The sequence below is a fragment of the Thermobia domestica genome, chromosome 1 (assembly GCF_964235325.1).
Source record: "Thermobia domestica chromosome 1, izTheDome1.hap1.1, whole genome shotgun sequence".
NCBI classification, from domain to species: Eukaryota; Metazoa; Arthropoda; class Insecta; order Zygentoma; family Lepismatidae; genus Thermobia; species Thermobia domestica.
This window is the reverse complement of record NC_137454.1, coordinates 122,759,043-122,782,340: the sequence shown is the minus strand read 5'-3', so window position 1 is coordinate 122,782,340 and position 23,298 is coordinate 122,759,043. Positions and strand designations below refer to the sequence as shown.

Genomic DNA, 23,298 nt, shown 5'->3' with positions numbered 1-23,298 from the left:
AATGGCTGTTCGAGGTGACCACACACCATACTAAGGAACAATTACTGTTGCCTTGGCTGTTTGTGAGCAATTCGAGAGGTACGCATATGCCCTCTTATTTCCTGAGTTATGTGAACAATTACTTTCGAACTCCAACACCAATATATCTTCCCATGTATGATGTTCTCCTCCTATGTTATATCTGACTCAAATACAAACTTATGCAAAGGCCTAGTCTGATATTTCGTCTGATCCCCTAACTTTTGTGAGTGGTATATAAAGAATTTTCAGCTTTTTCCTGTTTAGCTGTAAATATCTTCAAAAATCTGATGTTTGTTCCGTTTCTTGTATTTAGTAAATGGGAGAATATTTGGAAGTGTTTGTGTACGATGCGGTACTCTTTCTGAAAGGATCCGGAGTGGCTTTCTTAATTAGAAGAGAAAGAGTCCTTTAATCAAAAGGAAACTTAACTGGATATCTACAATTCGGCGAGTGTTTGGTAGTAATTTGAATATAATTTAGAATTGGTACGATAATATATTAATGAAACATTTGACTTATGTAGTTTTCTCTTAATTCATTTTAAAAAAGTCGTATGATTCTCTATCTGGGGTTCCACCCTCTTAAATGGCTAGACGGCAAGGCGTAGTTTCGAATTTATTGAAACAGACTATCCTAAGGATTTAAATCTAGTTAGTAAATGACAAAGAACTCTTCAGTACAAACATATAAATGATTAATGGTATTTCCCGTCCTGTCATTAGCAGTTGAATCTAAGAATAAATGCTTAAAAAATATCTTAGGATTTTTTTTCTGCACAATCGAACAGATTCGGACTAAAGGCTTGTGACCGGTTTAGTAGATGTGAACATCTACTACAAGCATGCGGAAAATATTTCATTAACAGAACACAACATTTTTAATTTTCAGTTAAATGCGATATTGATACTGATTTCTTATACGTATAATAATTTAAAATACCATATGGATAAGGTTGCACAAGGTAACTATTTATAATTCCTGTGAAAATAGATATCCTATTGTAAATGCTCCTAATATTAGAGAGTCATTATTAAAAGATGTTATTTCGTCTGATACCACTAGATATAGGTAGGGTTACCAGACTTCGTATTTTGTACGAATGGTTTGTACTTTAAAACTTTTGTTCATGTCTGCATCGTACTTAAAGGAAAGAAAAAGAACTGTCCATATTATTGTTTTGGACTCGGACAATAGATTATTTTCTTACCATTGCACCGATTACACGCTCACAAAGGAAAATAGCGGTAGTTCATTTTAAAGGTAAGTTAAAGATTACGAAACAGATGAGAGAGAATCGAAATGGCCTGTAGGGTGAGTTCACGAATTGTGAGTGAGGAGAAGAGTGAAAGTTGAAATATGTTATTTCGATTCCCGGACAAGAAGCCTTATATTGAAAAGCCAATCACAGGTATAGACTTGAGCCGCTTAGCTCCCATGAATGTTCCACTGCTTAAGACAGTTGAAAACGTAAAATGTAATTAACCAAATATTAAGTGTACAAAAAAAGAAAGAAAAAATCATTTTAGTGTTATGGGCATTTAAATAACATAAACAGATTAGTCTGTTAACTTTCAGGGTACTAATTTTATGGATGTAAAATTTTATTTTCAATGTAGACATTATTGTTTATAGATGTACTGTAATATGTAGTTTTCCTTTAGTTAAATGATTTCACTTATTTTCAGTAAAATCGAAATGTCCGTATTTTTGTATTCACAAATCGGAAAATTCCCGATTCACATATATCTATAGTAGGGTGAAGCGGAAAAATCACATTTTCGAGTATCGAATTTTAATAGAGCTCAAAAGTTGCGATTTTGCATGCTAATCAATTAAAAAATAACGAAAAAAATCACACTTCGGATCTTCACTCTGCGCAAACGGCCTAAAGTTTGAAAAAATACCAGAAATCACCAAAATTTACCTTTACGCAAGGAATATAGACATTACCTTTTTTTTAATTTCTTTAGCGTCTAAGTACTTTACTTTAGTTGTGCGAGGGCATTGTTGTTAATAATTCGTTAATGCGAGTGATTTTATACATTTTATTTTTATAATGATTTTGCAGCTCTTCGCCCATTTGTCAATGTTTTTTTCTGTTTTTCATGAAATGGCCCAGAGGAGATGGCTGCAATTCGAGTTCCACTCACATCCTACTTAACTCTTGTACCAATTAGGATGTGCTAAATTATGTTGATTTAGTCAAGTACGTTGTCTTAAATTCAGATTTTTAATCAAATTTTGGCATTTTGAGTCTTGAGAGCAAATTTGCTCTAATGTAACCACCCCTGGTTTCTTGTCCACACACTTTTCCTGCAGACTTCGTAACATGTTTGACGCCTTTCGACTTCCTGAGTATCGCGTGGAAAATTTAAGAAGTCAAACTCATGAGCAGATTGTCATGCATAAGTGATAAGATAGTTTCTGTTATCAAGCTTTCGAACACTGGAGGGGGTGATTGCTTACATTTTCTCCAATCTGATCAGCTCACTGTAGTTCGTGGCATCAAAATTTATTGAAGTTGCCATAAAGTTCTAACAGAGCAATTCAGACAGGGCAGTGTGCTCTAGATGTGGCTATAAGAGATCCTGGACCTCTTAAATACTTCCGATGGCTGATATGTGCAAACCTGGTCTTACGGCTGTACGTTTCTCAAACAAATTCTACAAACGAACTCAAAGTGCTTGTAACCTACATTATAAAGACATATCTTCCTATCTGGTTCGACATGAAGACATACCAGTCAGTGAAATAAGGACTTAAACATATTTTGAAGATAGTTCAAACAATTTGACATTCGGCAAACAACATTAGAAGAATTCTCGATCCTATGATTTAGAGATACGCGTTCTTCTGTCATCCAAAAAACCTATTGTTAGCTATAACAGTGTATGAGAGACAACACGCACGAGAGTTCTGTTACGGGAGAGTGCTAGAGGCAAGAAATTAAGATCCGAAGTTGAAATCTGTTAGAACTTTTGTAGCAACTTCAGTAAATTTTGATGCCACGCACTACAGTGAGCTGATAGAGTGGAGGAAATATAAGCAGTCGGCCTCCTCGAGTGCACGAAAGCTTGACACCAGACACTATCTTATCACTTATGCATGACAAATCTGCTCATGAGTTTGACTTCTTAAATGTTCCATGCCATACCCAGGAAGTTGAAAGATGTGTCAAATTTGTCACTGAGTCTGCAGGAAAAGTGTACGGACAAGAAAACAGAGATAGCTACATTAGAGCAAATTTGCTCTCGAGACTCACAATGCCAAAATTTGTTTAAAAATCTGAATTTAAGACAACGTACTTGACTAAATCAACATAATTTAGCACACCCTAATTGTTACGAGAGTTTAGTAGAATGTGTGTGGAACTCGAATTGCAGTCACGTCCTTGTAAGGAGTTCTGGACCATTTCATGAAAAAGAAAGAAAACGTTGCCAAATGGACGAAGAGCTGCAAAATCATATAAAATTACTCACATTAACGAATTATTACACAACTAAAATAAAGTACTTAGACGATAAAGAAATAATAATAATAAAAAAAGTAATTGTATATTCCTTGCGTAAAGGTAAATTTTGCTGTTTTTTGTCATTAAAAAAAAAAAAAAAAAAAAAAAGCCGAACCGAAGATCCAAAGTCTGATTATTTTCTTTATTTTTCCATTGATTAGCACGCAGATACGCAACTTTTGAGCCCATTTAGAATTCGATACTCAAAAAAAAAAAAATTTTTTTTTCGCATAAAGGTAAATTTTGGAGTTTTCTGTTTTCTGTTTTTGAAACTTTAGACCGTTTGCGCGAACGTAAGATCCGAAGTGTGTTCTCTTTCGTTATTTTTTCATTAATTAGAATGCAAATAAGGAACTTTTGAGCCCTATTAGAAAATTCGATACTCAAAAATCTGATTCTTTCGCGTAAAGTTTAATTTTGATGTTTTTTTGGTATTTTTTTTTCAAACTTTAGGCCGTTTGCGCGAACTGAAGATCCGAAGTGTGATTTTTTTTCGTTATTTTGCCATTGATTAGCATGCGAATACGCAACTTTTGAGCCCTAGTAGAATTCGATACTCGAAAATTTGATTTTTTTGCTCCACCCTAATCTACAGGACGTAAAGCATCTTTCTCATCCATCCTTTCCTTACTTTTTACCTTAGCCCATGTGTTAAGGCGTGACGTTGCTAAGCGAAATAGGGTGATTTTATTAACTGCAGCATTTAATGTTATTTCTTTTTTTCAGTATTGAGTTTAAAACGTTATGCCTTACATAGAAAAATAGTTGGTGTAGCAAGAGTCACTTCACCTAGCTAAGCGTAGAGAACTGTCTAAAATATGTACTGGAAGAAATATTAAAACACCAAGAACATACGTAATATTAAACTTAATTTGCTTGAGCTGAATTTGAAGTTCCGGTGGTGGTTAGTATATTGTAAACTTGATTTATTATTTTAATTCATGTAAATATTAACAGCTTGAGTTGAAAAAATGTAGGCTTCTTTTCATTCTGCAAACAACACTGATTTCTTCATAATTTTCCGTTCTTTTTTTCAGAATAACTAATTTGAAATACTGGGGTGGGAGCGAACAAATAATTTCGAAAACACTTCAGTTATTGAACGATCTTTCTGTAGGATATAGTAGCGTACGAAAGCTAGTGAAGCTAGAGGAAGTTCAGTTCATGCTCAACAATCATACTGTAAGTACAATAGAAAATGCTGCATTGTATTGAGTAGTATATTAGTATATGCTTAATCGTTAGTGGTAGTGCTAGTGATATTACGAGAAGTGCGACTTTTTTTATCACTATTTTATGAAGAAACTGAGCTAGGTTCTTATATAAGTACTACTTGTGCTTTGAAACCGAATCCCTTGCAGTAAAAATTGCTTCTTTAGTAGAAGGAAAATACCTCCGTGACATTTATTACTTGATTTTGGGAAAGAGAAGGAAATCTTGACGTTCTAGGTTAGGTAAATAAGCTAGATATTGTAATCCGACGTGTCCATATTTTGCTTACAAACTGTCTTTTGATGCTTTGTTAGCAGGAGCATTGTCAGCCAAGAGAATACCATTTGAATTTTTTTTTTTTTAAGTTCATTGTCTCGTGTATCCGTTGTAATAGGTTTGAATAATAGTCCTTAGTAGTAATGTACTTAAATTTCATGTAATTTTTCAGGAAATTTTTGTAGTCTCAATACATAGAACATCAGTTTCTTTGTAGAGTTGCACAATTCCCTTATTCTGAGAGGTGATAATGTGGTATGCTTTAGCTCCATGCTTATGGTCTTTGTTTTAAGTACGTAGAGGTGAATCCGACAGTTCTCCGTCATTATCAACATAGCATGGATCATTATTAGACGTGTACATCGTCAACTTGGTGTGCAAATAATCTTGAAATGTATATAGTAAACGCGGGTGTTACTGGACAAACAATTAAATGTAGATATTAATGGAGAGTATGATTGAAATTGAACCATGTGTATGTCAACCTGAGCTATTATAATGCGAGCAGTAATACTTTTGGACAGAACGTCTTTTTCAATCATGTCACCGTCAGTGTTAAGCATTTCTCTTTATCTCTTTTTAGATGTTTGTGCGTTCATGTTGAACTCTCTCCAGGTTCTTAGCAGTACTGTTACAGGGTGAACATTTATCTCCATAGGCAGCTTTCATTTTGTCATAGACTTGTGTGATAATTTACTCTAGATCAGTCATCGTGAACTACGTTCTCGAAGTCTCGCCGTCGGTTTGTGTACTTAAGCATCCAAAGCCAGACAATAACTGACTGGTTATGACAAAAGCTACCAGTGGCGATACACCTTCACTTACGTCATTGCATGATATAATTGTAGTTTTATTCGTACGGTGAATATATAACTTACACGCTTTATGATCGATGTGTCTTGTTGGTTGACTAGTATACTTGTGACTACAATATAGAAAAGTGCTCTTACTTGTATATTTGGATGTATCATGGTCCTAAGATAAGAAAAAAAGATCTATTCAGAAACAAAATATGTATAATTTGATTGAAACACTCATTTCTAGGTATTTCATTTATTATCTAAGACGTCCACGTGGATAACATCGTAAGTGGTTAGCGTTCTTTTCGTTATACGGAGACACTAGTTCGATTTCCGATTGGGTATTTCTGAATTGTACGTTAGTGTTAGTCTCATTATAGTTTTATATCGATTGTCTGCTTATGCTTTTACTTTCTTTAGTATCTGTAAGTTCGCATGATAAGCCTTATTTCTTGAATTTTTTTTTCTTTAAGCTTTCTGTAGTATTGCTATTATATATTAACATACCTAGGTATTTAGCAATGTACACGTACTCAGACATTTTCTTCTATGTTGAATTTCTTCTTATTTATTGAGTTTTTATCTCGTGTTATCAGATGTACTTTATTTTTTCAGTATTTACTTGTAATGCTACGGGCTGGTTACTCTTTCTAGTTCAGTATAGATTCAGTTCCGTTCTTGTTAAGATCACAATATCATTTGCGAAGGCACCCAGTCTAGATCTTAGACCTGCCTCACCTTACACAGTCTAGACAAAAGTTTTGATATATACTTCACATCATTAGAAGCTACCAAAACACGATATGTTAAGTGAAGGTAGTATATACTGATGGTTTGAGATCACAAGATTTTATCCGTCTCTCATTGTTTTATAAGGAATGAGGGACTGACGTAACTAAGAAGCTGTTGTGGGTCTGCATAAGGTAGGTAAGGCCGCAAGTGAGATGCGCAACCTCCTGCAGTCACTCGGGATTTCCTGTGTGTTCGTTTATAGAACCATAGGGAGGTACTAACAGACACCCACTGTCATAGATCGTCCATATACTTTAAAGATTTCACAGGCCACCAAAAATGTACCCACATGACTGCAACGAAATCCTGTAGGGAAGCATCCCTCATACTGCGTGAGGATATAGGAGTTCGGGTTACCAACACTGTGAAGGACATTTCCTAATTCCATAGCTATGACGGAATACGATCATAAGAGCAGTTTCTTCATCGGTTTACAGGTGATTAACACCACATCTTTTTTAATAGATGAAAGCTCTTTCCATTGAAGAGTCCTTTAATACCAAAAGTGCCCGAGTTTATGTGACATTGATCAAGAAAGTCGCTGTGGTGGTGAGGTCTCATATTTTGGAGCCTGAAAGCTCCGTTGTAGTGGAACTGGAGTGAAACGTGTGCTATGAACCACAGTTTGATGTTCTGATGCTTGTAGTTGAACCTCTGTTATACGCTCTTTGCCAACGCATACTGGATCTTCGAACAGTGTCAGCGCTGACTCATAAGACAAAGTTGACTCGAACGTGGCTCCAACAACATGTTCCCGGCGAACGAATGACAGCCCTGACCTCATCCTCTGAGACTATGATCTGTTGTTCTAATAGGAGGCCTAGGTGTGCTTCAAACGACCTATTTCGACTCTAAAACTTGCCCTTGTGAGAACAGTAGTAGCAGCGTTTCCTTTTGGAAGTGATGCGTACTGCCACAGACGACTAGCCACCGCGCTTACAGACCTATGTAGCTACCCGCAGCAGACATTTTGAATAACCCATAGCTGTTTCTTGTGTATTGGACTATAACCAATAGATCTCTACATAGAATATACCCATGCTCACACTTGATTGTGCTTACATCTACGGACCTGTGTATCAAAAATTTTGTCTAGGCTATATTTCCATTTGCTAGTGTGAATGATATTGTAGGTAAGTCCATCGCCTGTTTTACTTCCTGGTTATACAGGAATACTTTTGTTGTACATTCATTCTGTTCTCACTTGTGTCAGTATTGTTTGACGATATTTTGACTGAATTAATATGGCTTTTGGGCGAGAGGGATTTTATCAGGTTGTCTAGAAAGGACTGAACCTTTTAAGGTCAAAATTGAGAATACATTTATTTTGATTTGAAAATAACATTATGAAACCACATAGTCACTATTTTGTTCGATAACCTTCTGCATTTTTCCAGTAACATCATCGTCCTGTCGTTGTAGTTTTTTAATGTGACGTGGTTATCACAGGCCATGTTTAAAACTAATTTAACACCATTCAAAGAGTTCTGCAGATCATCAAACAATTACTATTACTTGTACTATTACTTCTGGTTTTAATACTGATTTCCTTAGTGCAAAAACTATATGAGATATCGGGATGCGTTTTTTTGTAATTGATTCAGCTTTCCAAGAATAGGTTCCACGTTCTTCATTAACTCTTTATTCAAATCGAAAGTAGTTCAAATTAACCATTTCCAGTTTCAACATTTATCGCCATAGAACAAAAATGATAATATGTAGCGACAAACTGTTTTCTGAAATCAATTCAGTGTGGAAAGAAAACATGTCATTCTAACTCGAAACATACTAACAGAACCTTAAGTTGTTGATATTTACAACTACTTCCGGTTTCAATACTGATTTTCGTGTAGCAGATCGGTAAGAGATACCATAATACAGTTTTTTGCAATCGATTCAGCTTTTCAAGAGTAGGTTTCAACTCTTTCGTTAATCCTTTATTGAATCTTGAAGGGGTAAAAAAAATAACCATTTCTATTTTCTACATTTATCGCCATAGAATAAAAATGGTAATAAATAGCAAGAAGCTGTTCCTAAAATCGATTCAGAGTGTGAAGAGAACATACCGTGACAAGCCGCAATACTCTACCAAGGCGGAAGTGGTTGAAATTTACTAGTACTTCCAGTTTCGACTGTTTCCCGTAGAGCGAAAACTGTAAGAGAGATCAGGATGCGTTTGTTTGTAGTCGATTCATGTTTTCAAGAGTAGATTCTATCTCCTCCCTTGATCATCTATTCAAACCGAAAGTGGTTCAAATTAACGATTTCCGGTTTCAACCTTTATTGCCATAGAACACAAACAGTAAATTGTACAAATCGATAGATAATATTGAGATGAACAAGATATGCATAAGTGTAAAAACCGATACGTACTTTTCGAGAAAATTGAAATAAAAAAAAATTAAACTTAAAAATTGATGCTGTACGAGAATCTTGCCACTTACGGTGAAATTTATGCTGAAATATTCTCTCATTAAACTCTTTATTATGATACTAGCAAGATGAAAATACATAGTATGGTTGATGAAATATAGCCTAGCATTGTCATTAGCCCGAGAATTTAATTTCTGTTTATCGAAAATATACTGTCCGAACGTAAGACTCATTAAAAATGGATTACATCGAGTACAACAAAATAACATGCTTGTAAGTAAATTATTATAGAAAATTTCGAGAAACTAAAAAAATAAATACATTTTCAAAAACTAACTTTGTGCGGCTACAAAGTCTGTCGTTCGTAGCCAACAACATTTGATAGTTTTTATTTTGCGGGAGGAAATTGTTACTTCTGATCTGCATATGTAGGAAACTACACTGTTATTTGCTGTATATGCAGATTGTCTTTTTACCTAACAGTGACACAGGTACTCTTTATCCATATAGTACTTGTAATAAACATCAAAGCACGTTCATGTTTAGTATTATCACTGTCTATTTTGAAATAGTTAAATTGGAACTGTACAGTTTAAATCGCAATGAAGTCGTTACAATATTTACTGTAGAAATACACAAATTATACGGATCAAATCTAAATATGGTTACGGTCTTTATTCTATTTTGAAATAATTAAGTGGAAACAATACAGTTTTAAACTCCCAGATAAATTGACACAATCGTTTTAAATCAGCAAATTGCCTGCACATTAGCGATCTATTGGCGTCTGTCAGCGCATGTAGCGACATTTATTAACCTTATTATTTACTGTTAGAAGTTAGCTCACGCACAAACAAGACACATTTCCATTTTAAAATTAGAAGGTCAATATTCTCTTGTTTAGGGAATTTTAGATGATAAATTAAGAATATCGATGAGAAAAAATAATTGCTCTTAGCGTATGTATGGCTTGACCCTTCTTTGCAAGAATTTGCACTTAACATGGTGCAGATAGAAACTGAAGTAAAAATTTTTGCAAAGAAGAAGAAAGTTACAGAACGTGATTTTTTAAGTACAAAGTTTTGCTAAAGAAAACAAAGTTATAAGGCATTTGCATTTCTCTAATTAATTTTCCTTTAATACCTAAAATTTTCCTAAGTGGTCCGTTTAATTGGAGGTTAATGGGTGCAATATTTGAAGATAAAGACATTCGAAATAAATGTTCATTAAAATAGTTATGTAGTTACATATGATCTAGTCTAATTTGTAGTTGAAGACAGTTTAAATCAGTGAAGATTACATGATTGTGACTGTTGATTTATGACTCATTGGGTTATTGTTAAATAGAGTAGATGTGTTTACGGATTGTATGTTTGTTTATTTCTTAAAGTCTAAAAATCCTGTAAGCTGTGAGACTAATCTTAGTCGAGAGGAGAACCAGTCTTGCATTATAGTGTAAGCAGATGAATACATATCCACAACGTGTTATTTCATCAGATGACTGCAAATGCCCAAACCTGTTACGATAGTTTGCTGTGTGTCAGCGATCAGCGTTATCATATCGCGATGTTACCTCATGTTTCACTTCGCGAACAAGTTTCACGTAGCTCATTGCTGAAGGACTGTAGTTCACTTCTGAATTTATTCATTCATCCTTAACGATTTCAGCGTCTTAATAAAAGGGGACAGAATTTTGCAATGTGTTTTGTGTCTTGGTATGAGTATAGCCTTCAAACCTTTCTGCAACAGTGAATTACAGCACGATTGATGATGCGGTGCTTACGGACACCATCTCCTGAAAAATAAGATATATAGCAATACCGGAATGAAATGTGACGGGCAATACCTATGAAAGTTCTTTCGAATATTCCTCTTTTTCTCTCATATTTATTTATTTAATTATTATTTTCAGAGTGAACATTTTCCTTTCTTGGGAAATAGTGTGGCTGTGAGTGAAATGCGATGTCGATCTATGTTCTATACATCCCTGGGAAGACTGCTAATGGTTGATCTAGGCGAAGATGAAGACAGGTTTGACAGCTTTATGATGCCACTTACAGGTAGGTATTGACTTGTGAGAATGGCTTAGATTTTTAAACTGTAATATTTACATTAATTCCGTACTTAAAAATAAATGTATGAGCTGGGTGCTATTCTTAATGTAGTTCTTCCATGGAGGGGACACCTTAGGAGATGGGTTTTGAGGTTTTGATGCAATATAAAGTTATATATAAAGGAGTGATCAAATGAAACCCGTTCGCCGCTCGTGGTAGGAACAGTTGATGACATCGAATTGTATTGTTATCGTGGCATTGGTTTAATATTCATTGTGAAAAGTTTCCTGTCTATGCAGGATTAAGGCTTGAACCATGGCATTCATCATCTCAAATCCTTCCAAATCGGATCGGCGAGCAGTCATCCAGTTTCTGAATGCAGAGAGATGTCCGTGCTGAGGTGTTCCGTCGGATTAAGAATGTCTATGGAGATGCATGTGTATCGGGGACGGCTGTCGTGGATTGGGCACGAATGTTGCACAGGTCGAATATGAACAAATGATCTTCCCTGTCCGGCCGGGTGCATATTGTTGCCACAGGTCACGACCATGCTGCGTTGAATAAATGTATTCGCGATAATAGACGTGTTCGTTCCACTGAAGGAAGCACTAAGGGTGTCAGTTCTACAGTGATATTGTGATTCGGGATGCAGTCAGTGAGTAGTTCGCCCAATAAGCGACCGATTTTTACTTGACGTAACTCGTCGTCTAGTAAAACAGTGGGACAAGTGCTTGAGTAGCCTATAGGAACTGCCTGTGAATTACAAATACCATGACACATCACCATGTTTATCCTATATGCGTTTTGTAACAACATACCTACTAATAGTGGATATATGGGCACCCAACAGGCTCCATTTGATTTTCCTTATATATATTAGCTGTAAACATCAGTCGTTGTCTAGTCTTAATTCAGAACATCGATTAAAAGAGAGGAAAAAATGTTTTTACCAAATTTTCCGATGTTTATCCTATGCTGTTATGGAAGTCCGCACAACCATGGTGTAATGGGGCTTGTATACATGCAAGACATTCTTAAAACCGCGAGAAATGTGCGTACGTTTTAATCGTAAAGATATTAGTGTACAATCCATATTTTCGGGGTCGCTGAAGTAAATTGTGACATTATCGATGCCGTTTAAGTCTAACTTCAGCGTCCATCCTCGTGGAATGAAAAGGAATGATGTTACATTGTTTTATCATTAGACTTTCATTCGAATTTTTATCATTAGACTTTCATTGAAATGAGTGTCCTGGGCCGGGGGTTCAAATACTTTCCAGAAATTTATTTTTCGGGCATTTCAGCTAATACATTATGAGGCAAAGATCTGTAATATACCCTTGCGAGATGGAGATGAAAAGAGGGAGTGAAACTATGCGTTGGATAGGGGTAATGACGATTGAACCGCATCTGTTACTGGTTAATGATAGATCGTTATGGTGGCCGTCTTGAAGTCCGCTACGAAGGTGATAAGTATTAAATGATGAGCGATAAGTGAAAAAATAATGCCAGATTTGTTTGTGGTGTGAAAAGCTATCGCAAAACGATATGCTACACAACCTCCTTCGTATTAAAACGGAGGATACCTGGCTGCCATGAAGATACTATACAGTAATATACAATAATAGATGCGGTTCTACCTTTATTATTCCTATCCAAGATATGATCTCGCTTCCTCCAGCCATTCCCAACTTGCAAGGATCTATGATGAACCTTTGCCTTACATTTACAGTGTAAGTGCATTAAAACCTTAGGTCGTTTAAAGTACCATTTAATATTATTCGATTAAACTAATTCTTTTCATGAGTTACCTTAGTCTGATATGGAACCATTTTAGGATATAGAACTCAAAAAGACTTAGAAGTAAAAAAAAAAATAAGGACCATATTATATTAGTGCGAATATGTCCTTTTGACCTCTGAGAGGTAATTTCTAGAGTGGAGGAAACGTTTCCCCATCTGAAATGAATTTTTGAACATCGGTAGCAGTTCGGTCGACTTGGGTTACTATTATTTCTCTTCGATCAAAATGCGTGTCCTAAGGAGGGAGAGGTTTAAATTTTGTGGCAAATAGTAATTTCATTATCATATACCGGGAAACTCACCTAAGCAGCACAAAACTTGGATGGAGTATGATCACACGTCTAACGTCACAAATTCCATACACATTCATCAACACAGGCTGAGGTACTCAGACAGTCTGAGGCAGTTCGTTGTTGGGTAGGGTACTATGAAAGTGCACTATGGAGAAGAGTGATTCCATTTCAAATCGTCCAGGGTGGTGCACACGACTGTCTCAGATTTAGTTTATTTTTTTAAAATAAGAAACTACGTACAAAATTATTAGACCCATATTTTTTCTTCTTGCCGAAAAAAATTTTTTCTTCGATATACAGCCTTCCAAAATGGCTGCACTCCTCTCGGATTGCTCGAAAAACTGAAAAACATGTCAAATTAAAACTTTAATTGTAGAGAAACGAGTGTACTTAGTAACATAATCGCAATTGCAGGAAGAGTATAAAGTTGTGTGTTTCGGTGGAGGGCCAAAATTCGTCTATTGGTCCAATAGGAATCGCGCAATTCACTCGCAATGTTGCCAACTTTGGTGAAATTTTTGCTAACTTCGAACATTTTTTTCCTGTCCTCACGAGCAATATCAACCATCTGCTTCTAGCATCGAAATCTAGTCCATAAGGTCTCTTGAAAAGGTAAAGGACTTATGTTTCTGATTATTACATCCCACGTTATAGCATGATGAAAAGCTGAAAATTTCATTAAGACGCCATTTTCTCAAAAACCCCACCTTTTAAAAATATGAATTTTTTTACCCGTATTGGAGAAGTACCTAAGTATTTAATATCCGTTAACCTTTCATGCGGCTGCGGCCCCTAACATTCGCAATTAATTATTGAAATTTCGATTTTTGTACTTGAAATGTAAATATTTCCTATGGGCATTTATATCCTATACACAAGGTGAATTGAAAGGGAGTATGAAAATTTTGAGAAATGAATCCTGACATCAAATCCAGTAGAAAAGTTCCTATAAACATGAGTCAAATTCCGCTTCGTTTTCAGGTTACAGGGTTTCCAACTCGGGACCCAAAATCAGCTCGGGACAATGGAAAATAAAATATATATTTTGCGTTAAATCAGAAACTGTGTGTTAAAGCTTTAATAAAGTTCAGAAAGTTGATTTGTATCAATATGATGATTTTTACGTACGTTGCAATTCGGTTGATAGTGTTGCCAACTTGGTAGAACTTTTATTTGTTTGCAAATGACACTACGTGGATTTTATTTGATATTTGGTATTCATTAATTAATGTAAAAATCACATGAAGCACAATTTTCCCCACATCACCACAGTTTTCGAAAACTTACATGTATTTTAATAAAACCGTTTTATCTCGTGCGTTATTAATAGTTTGCGAGAATCGGTGTCGTGAACACCGTCCTAGTGTTCTCTGGAACCATGAAAATTTTCACTGGTAGCATGACATTGTAGTGTACTAGTTAAGTATTTGTGTGAATAACAATGGGGAAGTCCTATTACAGTAAGGACCGTATTAAATGTGTTGATTATTCTAAAAGCCATAAGAAAATTGTGCACAGAAAAAATTCTAGACAAAAAATTTTATCTTGCGGTAAAACATATGGATTGCGTACAGCGTGTCTGCCCAAACGTACTATTAGGGGAGGATGATTATTTGTGTCCTGTACAGAACGCGATTTGAAAGGCAGTATGAAAAATTTTGAGAGGTGAATCCTTCACCGTAGTCTAGGTTTCACCGATAACGGCTGTTTTTAATGGCGACACATTCATTCATTAAATGGCGACAGTTTAGCATGTTAACTGTCTGGTTAATGGTTTCCAAATCTACATTCAGAGGAACAAATTTTTTATCTTGCTGGTGCAGAATTTCATATTTACACCTTCTTTCGTGGTCACCAATATCTCATACACATTCACGTTGTTCATGGTAAATAATCAAAGCACCCTTTACACAAATAATCACCCTCTCCTCTCCTAGTTCCCATATATATAAATATAAAATGAAATCTGAGACTATGATGGGGACCAATTGTGGTTTACCTGGATGATTTGAAATGGAATAGGTCAGAATACAATTGTGAGTGATTTTTCTTTTACGAGTTCAAACTAGGAAATTCTGCACAGCAACCCTCAAAAACCGTTAACAGTGCATATGAGACAGGAATGGCGAATGAACGCACAGTTCGTCTTTGGTTTGTCAACTTCCGTTCCTTTCTTACTATTGCGGACAAGTTAGATATACATCATACCACTGTCGTTCGGTGGCTCCTTGTAGTCGGTAAGGTTGAAAAGTTAGACTCATTGATGCCATCTGAGTTGACATTGACCAACAAGAATTTCCGTCTGACGGTGTGCAATTCTCTGAATGTAAAGAATATCTGGAAGTTTTTCCTGCGTGGGATTAACACTTTTGATGAGAAAGTGGTATAACCGCTTTCCCGATCTGCCTCCTGCTGTTCCACCAACCAGTACTTTCAGATCTGAACTTACCTGGTTAAGACATTGAAGAACATTTCCAAAAGGGGATTACAGAACTTTTCCCGGATCGCCCTCAGGTCTCAACAATGAGATGAGAATTAAGCACTGAGAGGTTCGGATGTCTCGTCTTAAAATCCTCACGGACGTCCAGATGATCGCTCAGACCACGACACACAAATCATCATTCACACAAGCAACGAAAACATTAAATAAAGTAATACTATCTTATTTATAAATCCACTATATGTAAAATATATATATATATAAAACAATCACAATACTTAACACTGATATGGGCGTAGACACTCAACTATTTCCACAAATATAAAATTACATTTCACATTTCACGACGTTATAGACTTTTACTTTAGTATCACATATATATGTGGATGAAATATTATATTTGGGGGTTCATCACAAATACTTTTCTCACACACTCGCTAATGCAAATGGGGGTTAACACTTTGGAGAACACTAAAGTAATCCCACGAAATAAGTTCCTGGCTGTTACGAGAAGAATCCATAAAAGGTTGACAGTAGTATCCAGCAGAATAAACGCAGGTAGTCGCACTGTATAATTTAGGACATTAGTAGGACCCGTTTACTAATTATGCGCACTGGGTCAGCGGACCCGGGACTTCACTAAATGGGGGCTAGCCGTTGTACAAGTCCTTGGTCGGCTGTGAGACGTATGCCCCTTTACTTAATTCTATAATGAATTAAACGAACGTGTTGGCTATATCGACACGCGGAGAAAACTCTCAGAGTTGAGGTGCTCCAGGTACGAGCCGGGTTGACCGACTGGTCAATGTTGGAAGTTCATTTAAAATGTAATCAGGTTAAGCCACCTGTATGGATATGCAAATTAGATGTTGAAAGAATCTGCGTTAATTCACAGTTCACTGGCCACAATGTAAGAAAAGGGGTGAGTAGTTAGAACGTGAGAACGTGGAGATAAGAACGGACTGAGCGATATGGTTGGCACCGGTAAGTCGTTCAAACACCTGGTCTGCTCTGGCCTGCCAGTATTTCCATATATAATTAAGTAAGAAAGCACTTAATTAAGTTTCAAATAACTATGTAATGAGTAGTCTTTGCATATTAATGAGTAGGGAAGAAACACTGAAGATCCTAGTAGTAGAAATACGATTTTCATACATATAGCTCACCAAATAAACGTGGTCTTTGTTACTCACTGAAATCTTCTTACCGTGAGGAAACGTTTCACGTATATGTATGGGTGAACCATGACAGACTCTTTTGTTCTAATTCGTGGGAAAGAAATAGGTTACTTGCAGTTTCCATCGGAGAAAGAAATTATTTGCGTCACAGAAATAAAGTATGGATCAAATAATGGTTTCTGTCTTTTCAAAATATACAGTGTGTCCACAAAAATTATTTATATAACCTGGTAACGGTTATAGTGGATCAGCTATGACAGTCGTAAATAGTCTTGACAGTGGCTGGATCTTAATCAAACTCCAGGACATTTCTCAAAACTCCAGGAAGATTATTGTGTTGTTAGTAGGTGATCTATAGTGGGGTTGATTTATCATGTCTCTCTCAGTCGAATTGAAACCACCTCTGCGGATCCACGAATTCCACTTTGCCTCATAAGCATCCAAAAATGTTCAAAACACATGATGCCCTTATTTTGAACTATAGTTGGTGCTCAAAGGACGTTGCAGATTCTCCATGAGTTGTATTATGGCATAGGAGAAAGGAGTGAAAATTAAAATATGCAAAGTGGTGATATTAATGCCAAATTTATAGTTTTCTGTGTCGCTAAGCTGATTGGTGACATTCCAGAAGACATTTAAGCCCTCTGATTACGTGATCTGTCGTTTCCGAAAATTCCATCTAAGAGAGAGAAAATTTCGAAAATGGAGGAAACGTTTCAAGCCTTTGAAATGAAGTTCTGAACATAGATAGCAGTTCGGTCGACCTGGGTTTCTATCATATCCTTTTGATTAAAATGCCTATTCGCTTAAACCCCTAAGGAGGGAAGGGGTTAAATTTTTTCGCAAATAGTAATTCCATAAACATATTTTACCCATGCGAGGAACGAGCATTTTAACCAGTAGCAGAATAAGATAAAATCGTTCAGTTGCAAGTCAGAAGAATAGATCCGTACAATTAAGAAATTTTTGCTCAATCATTCCCCGCTGATCTAGTGGCGTGCCTTTAGCGCACAGCGTCTCGGGTTCAATTCCTAGTGGAGAGCTTTGAAAAAAAAAAAATGTAACATATTACTGTGGTTCGGATTCTCTTAAACTATAAATCCTTTGCGTCTCATATAGCCTCGTTGCGAAAAGGGACACTAAACTCCAATCGAACCAACCAATTGTGAAAGTTCGACAGTGATCTATTTTTCTGATTTGGAGGTGAGCGTTTTTATTATTATTTTATTTATTCTACTATTCATTACTGAACTTAAAATAATATTCATCCTTTAGTGTTGAAGCTAAAATTTCAGGCTACCGAAATTCATATGAAAAAATATGAATACACGAATATTTGTAACTGTGTGCACAACATAATTTAACGAATATGTTTCTTCAAAATGATATTTCTTCTAATCTGTCTGTCTCTATCTGAGTGTTCTGCCCGAAAACAGATTCTAGCCCACTTACCATAACGTAACAAGGTTGGGCCACTAAACTAGTTAGACAGGGATAGGGTGGCCAGTTCTTGTCCTCTCTTTCTATTCCGTAGGTAAACTCTTACAAATGGAATCAGTGGAGTTAATATGTTCAATTATTTTTTAATTGATTAAGAATTAGTCAATTTCTGTCTTTTAAGTAAAAATTCTTTCTATAGTTATCAGTAGTCAAAACCTTTTTTTTTGGGGGGGGGGGGGAGGGGAGCTGGCTGGCTAGCTATTAATCTCTCAGACTACTGTGCTTTTTTGGTATAGTTTAAGTTTATTAAAGAAAAAAAGTAATGAATTATAATAATAACTTTAATAACCTCCCGAAGTTTCTAAGTAAAATGAAGAATCTTAACAAAATATGCTTTACAGCTTAATTCAAAGAACAGAAACAAGGTTTAAAAATAGAAAAAAAAAAAAGGAAAGAAAGTATATTCAAAGGAAATAAGTGATTCAGATTTTTCACAGTCTATATTTGTTAACAATATATGAGGCAAACGATAGTTATTCAGATTTCCAACAATTTATATATCTTTACTGGGAAATGGATCCCACATATAGTTAAGAATAGTAAGAATTTGGTTAAGAAGAATAAGAATTTGATGGTTCCAACGAGCGCTAGCGCACTACGGCACTGTACATTTATATTGTGCAGTACATTTTATTTTTATGAGTCAGTATCTTTCACTTTGTGACTTCTATATCAATAACTTTTGTGCTTTATTCAATATTGATTTTGGAAATATTTTATTTATTTATTTATTTTGAAATAAATAATAATTATTGTTTCAGCTGCGTTCGAGTCAATTGGTGCAATGTTAGCGAATGCTGAAACTGCATTATTTCCAGCAGAGGAGGCCAAAAAAGCGCTTATTGGTTTAGCCCGCGATCTTCGGGGATTGGCATTTGCGTTCAACACAAAAACGTCGTACATGATGTTATTCGATTGGATGTATCCTTTTAAATGCTACTCGATTGTAAAATTGTGTTAAGTTTTGAGATATTATATAGTTTGTAAGTACTTAAGCCAAAGGTAAAAGTAAGGTTGGGTTTTAAAAAGTTAGAAACAAGGTGATTTTTTTATATACATAATTTTTTTCTTCATTTTGTATCCGATCTATTTTTAAAGTACACTTACCCAGTGGAAAGCTGTGATGCCACCACTGGGATGTGTTCTATCGTGCTACCAGCATTATGGAATATTGCTCGATATCGTAATTTTCACTGCAATGCATATTTTGGAGCACAGGCATAAGAATTCTATCTCATTCCTCCTTGCATGTTTTCCATAGGCATTGATGGTAATGTTATAAACCTCGTTCTAACAATACAAATACGCAGAAATCAGTTGTTTTTTCCTGCTTCATGTCATTAATAAAACAGGGCGGAATAGGTGGACGTGTTATCCATGTGAATCGACATCTGTTTTTTTTTTTTTTTTTTTTTTTTTTTTTTTTTTTTTTTTTTTTGTACAAACAAGTATACAATCTTTCTTATAAATTCGGGCCATGATGGGTGCTGGAACTAGGTAGCATTCACCTTCACGTTTTAGTTCACGTTACATACCTCCAACTTCCGCTTCTATCCGTATCCGGTGACAGTTACGATTCCTTGCGAGAAACGTTCTCTGCACTCTTGGTAAAACTCGGTATATCCCTTTCGAGAGGTATCACGGTCCATAATTGCCTAAATGTTACTTTTACGTGTGAGATGTGACAACTGTTTCCATTTTAATTCCCATTCCCAAATATGTTTTGTCTTAGGTTCAGCAATGTAACACCTGAGGTGGTGTTAAACCCGCGGAAGTTATCGCTGACAGCAGACTGTGCTAAATTTAATCTGTGGGGCATGTCATATTGGGGTGGCAGATATTTGTGCAGGTCGTATTCAAAGCAACTAAGTCGTTACTTTCGCCTGTAACTTCGGGGGCCCAGTTTTAGAGTTCACATCTGGTGCATGGGGACCCTGGTTCGATTCCAGTTCGCGCCAAATGAACTTTGTGGTGGACAAACACCGTGTGCGTGGGTTTTCTCGGGGTTTTCCCACTTCATTCCACCATTTCCTTTATTTCTCATCATTACGGTCTCCTTTAGCGTAGCCGGCATAACCGTGGGACGTAAAACTCAAAGATTTCATTTAATTTTTTCACCTGTAACTTCGAATGAGACCCTTTTCTTGTCAAATGTTTCTGCATCTCCCTTTTTTTCCCTGGCCACAATATCTTCAACTGTGTTCATTGCGATAATTTGAACGTTTTCCCGACATTATTTCACTATTTGGTTGAAAAGAAAATGGTGTGGAAAAATGGCATGATGTTGCCTTCCCAATAATGGTTCACTTTCGGTGACATTTAATAGCATCAACACGACATTCTAGTATCTACAAGCTGAGACAGTACACTAAAAATGACACCGGCTTTGTTTCTAGCGCATTTACAGAGGTGAGAGCTGCGTTGCCAAATCGGTCGGATATAAACCAAGCAACCTTCTGCACTGGCCTATTGTTGATTTCCAAAAATAGCTTTCGACCATTGCTAGTGATAGAAATTTAATTTCTTCTCTTCTGCACTTTTTTTAAGTATAACATGCCATGATTATGCACCGAAGCTAAGGGAAACTGTGATTATGAGATAAATGATAATGGTGGAATGCAGAAAGTGGGTGGAAACGGAAGAAAACCGAGGAAACTCATGCACATATTGTTTGTCCACTACAAAGCTCATTTGGCGGAAACTGGCATGATCGAATCAGGAATTTCACATAAGTAACCGCTGTACCGTAGAGCTACCGCGGCTGCCTCTTCTACATGTGTTTGATATACTCGCAAGATATAAATGGTGGCTGCAGGTTTAAGAGATCTCAAGTTAAAATCAGGAAACGATAATGCAGTTAAAGCTTTTTAAATATAAACTGTATTGTAGTTAATGCATGAATACTGTCTACAGGGCGTTTTACAAATAGACTGAACTAACTAGTTACCTGGAAAATGTAAATAACTAAAAATAATGATTATTAAAAAAAAATCATTAATTGTCAGCAGCGGTTATCAAAACATAGGGAAAAAGAAACAGGACGAGTGGAAAGTACGAGGGAAAATCAGAAAGTAATAGAGTAAACTTCTCACAGTAAAACTCAAATATATTTACGAATACTGAAATATACATTTAGAAGGATGTGAATATTCCTCTACTTTATTTATGGAAGCTTTGGATGAATATTTAATATAAGAAAAAAGTCTTATCTTGTATCCTGGACACGCAAATCACAGCATACTTTTTCTGAGAGTTTCTCTGGCTAGCATAATTACTGGTACCGTCCTTTCGTTTTGAAACCCATTCTTCAATAGAAAACCTTTGCAAATAAAAATTAGTATTTTTATCCACGCTTTCTGAATATTCTGTTAAAGGTGTAGAACCTGGACTATATAGAAAGTCATTCGATTCCCAGTTCAGTCCTTTGAATTTCTTTCGCTACAGTGGTTCCTTTGCTGAAAATATAAAAACAAAGGATTATATTGTAAAATGGATAGGCAAGCCTTTTTTTTTTTTTTTCATTCGGTTTTAAACAAATTACAAAAATCTTTTCAGAAAGCAAATAGAAAAGCATAAGTGCACCGACATACATGGGGAAACTTAACAAAATGTAAAAGTGTCCTTATTAATCTGATGGATTCCGCAGGTGTCTATAAAGCTTATGCACATGCCAGTACACTTACATAGGCATGACGAAATTGAACACACACCAGTCAGGAAAAAAGAAAAATATTATGTTACCAAATACAACAATATTTTGTATCAAATCTTTAAATACGTAAAAGATACAAAACATAAAATTGTTAAGGGAGGAATTTCATCATTCATAGAATGATAAGCTTACGAAACCTTTCTTATTCGAACAAAAGAAGTCAAAAATTAATCTCTGATATGGGCAGTCGGAACGAAAGTTGATTGACTCCGCAGAAATCAATTGGAGAAAATGTTGAATTGTCGAACGATATAAGGAATAATGTCCGTAGTGAAATAAAAGTTGGAAAGTTCGTGTTTCGAAAAAAGAACTCTTAGCAGATTGTACCTAAGCTTTTTCCAAAATTTTACATAATGTGTGAATTATTTAAGTGAGTGAGATTCTGAAATATTGAACCGAATTTTTTATTAATATATGCTTACCAATGTTCATATTGAATCAACGGTGTTTTTCGTAAATATAGAATTTTAAGAAATTATTCATCTGAGCTACTAGGAATATTTTTTAGAAGCGTAGGATAAATAGCGTGATGAATTTTATTATAGACACCGCCCCTCTTTTGGAAGAATAATTGGATATATAGAGAATTTTATTATTATTATTAATTTTATTTATTTAAAGTAATGCAACAAGATTAATAAACAAAGAGTGCCTACAGCATTATTGCAAAACAGCATCTGATGCATAGTGCAGCTAATTGTAGAAATTGTTTCTTTAAGTACTTTCATTTTGATGGTTTTGAAATTCTTGTAACTAAAATTTATTCAGTATTTCGTGCATTCAAACGTCTTCATTTAGTTCCTTCTTCATATCGACTGCATAACACGCCTGTTTGCCGTTAGTATCAACTTCAGTATCTTTGCACAGTAATTCGACCATCTTTTACAAGGCTAAGACTATGATGTTTCGATATGAAGATTGCATCCTGCGCACCACACATTTTTAGAAAACACTGCCAGATGTATACGAGACATGCTTTACACCTCACAGACTTCGGTTACTTCATAAAAGAAATTAAAAATAAAAATAATAATAATAACTTCTGATTGTTACGAAATATGTATCGAGATTTCATAAAAGAATAAGAAAGACAAAAAATAACTGTTAAGAAAAGTACGTTATGCTGTTTTTTTCTTTTTTTTCTTTTTTTTTTAGGTTTAATGTAAAGTTTGCTGGATACATTACTTTATCTTATTGTAATTGTTATTTTCCTTAATGAGTTGAAGATATCCTAATTATACACCAATTCTACTTCATGCTGTGGAATTGTGGTATCATGACCCTCAAGTTACGACGCCTGTGTTAAAATTATTTGCAGAACTTGTTCAGAATCG

The 23,298-nt window shown here is 35.5% G+C and overlaps 1 protein-coding gene across 3 annotated transcripts in view; it reads left to right on the top strand.

The window, feature by feature from the left end:
• Positions 1-23,298, top strand: part of Ranbp16 (Ran-binding protein 16) — a 162,310-nt gene that overhangs the window by 65,368 nt on the left and 73,644 nt on the right. For all 3 annotated transcript variants that reach the window (XM_081762955.1, XM_081762956.1, XM_081762957.1), the window contains exons 13-16: positions 4,570-4,714; positions 10,898-11,045; positions 19,014-19,173; positions 23,191-23,298. The exon at positions 23,191-23,298 is cut by the window's right edge and continues 83 nt beyond it. In XM_081762955.1, the coding sequence (XP_081619081.1) occupies positions 4,570-4,714; positions 10,898-11,045; positions 19,014-19,173; positions 23,191-23,298 (561 nt within the window). The remainder of the gene's footprint in view (positions 1-4,569; positions 4,715-10,897; positions 11,046-19,013; positions 19,174-23,190) is intronic.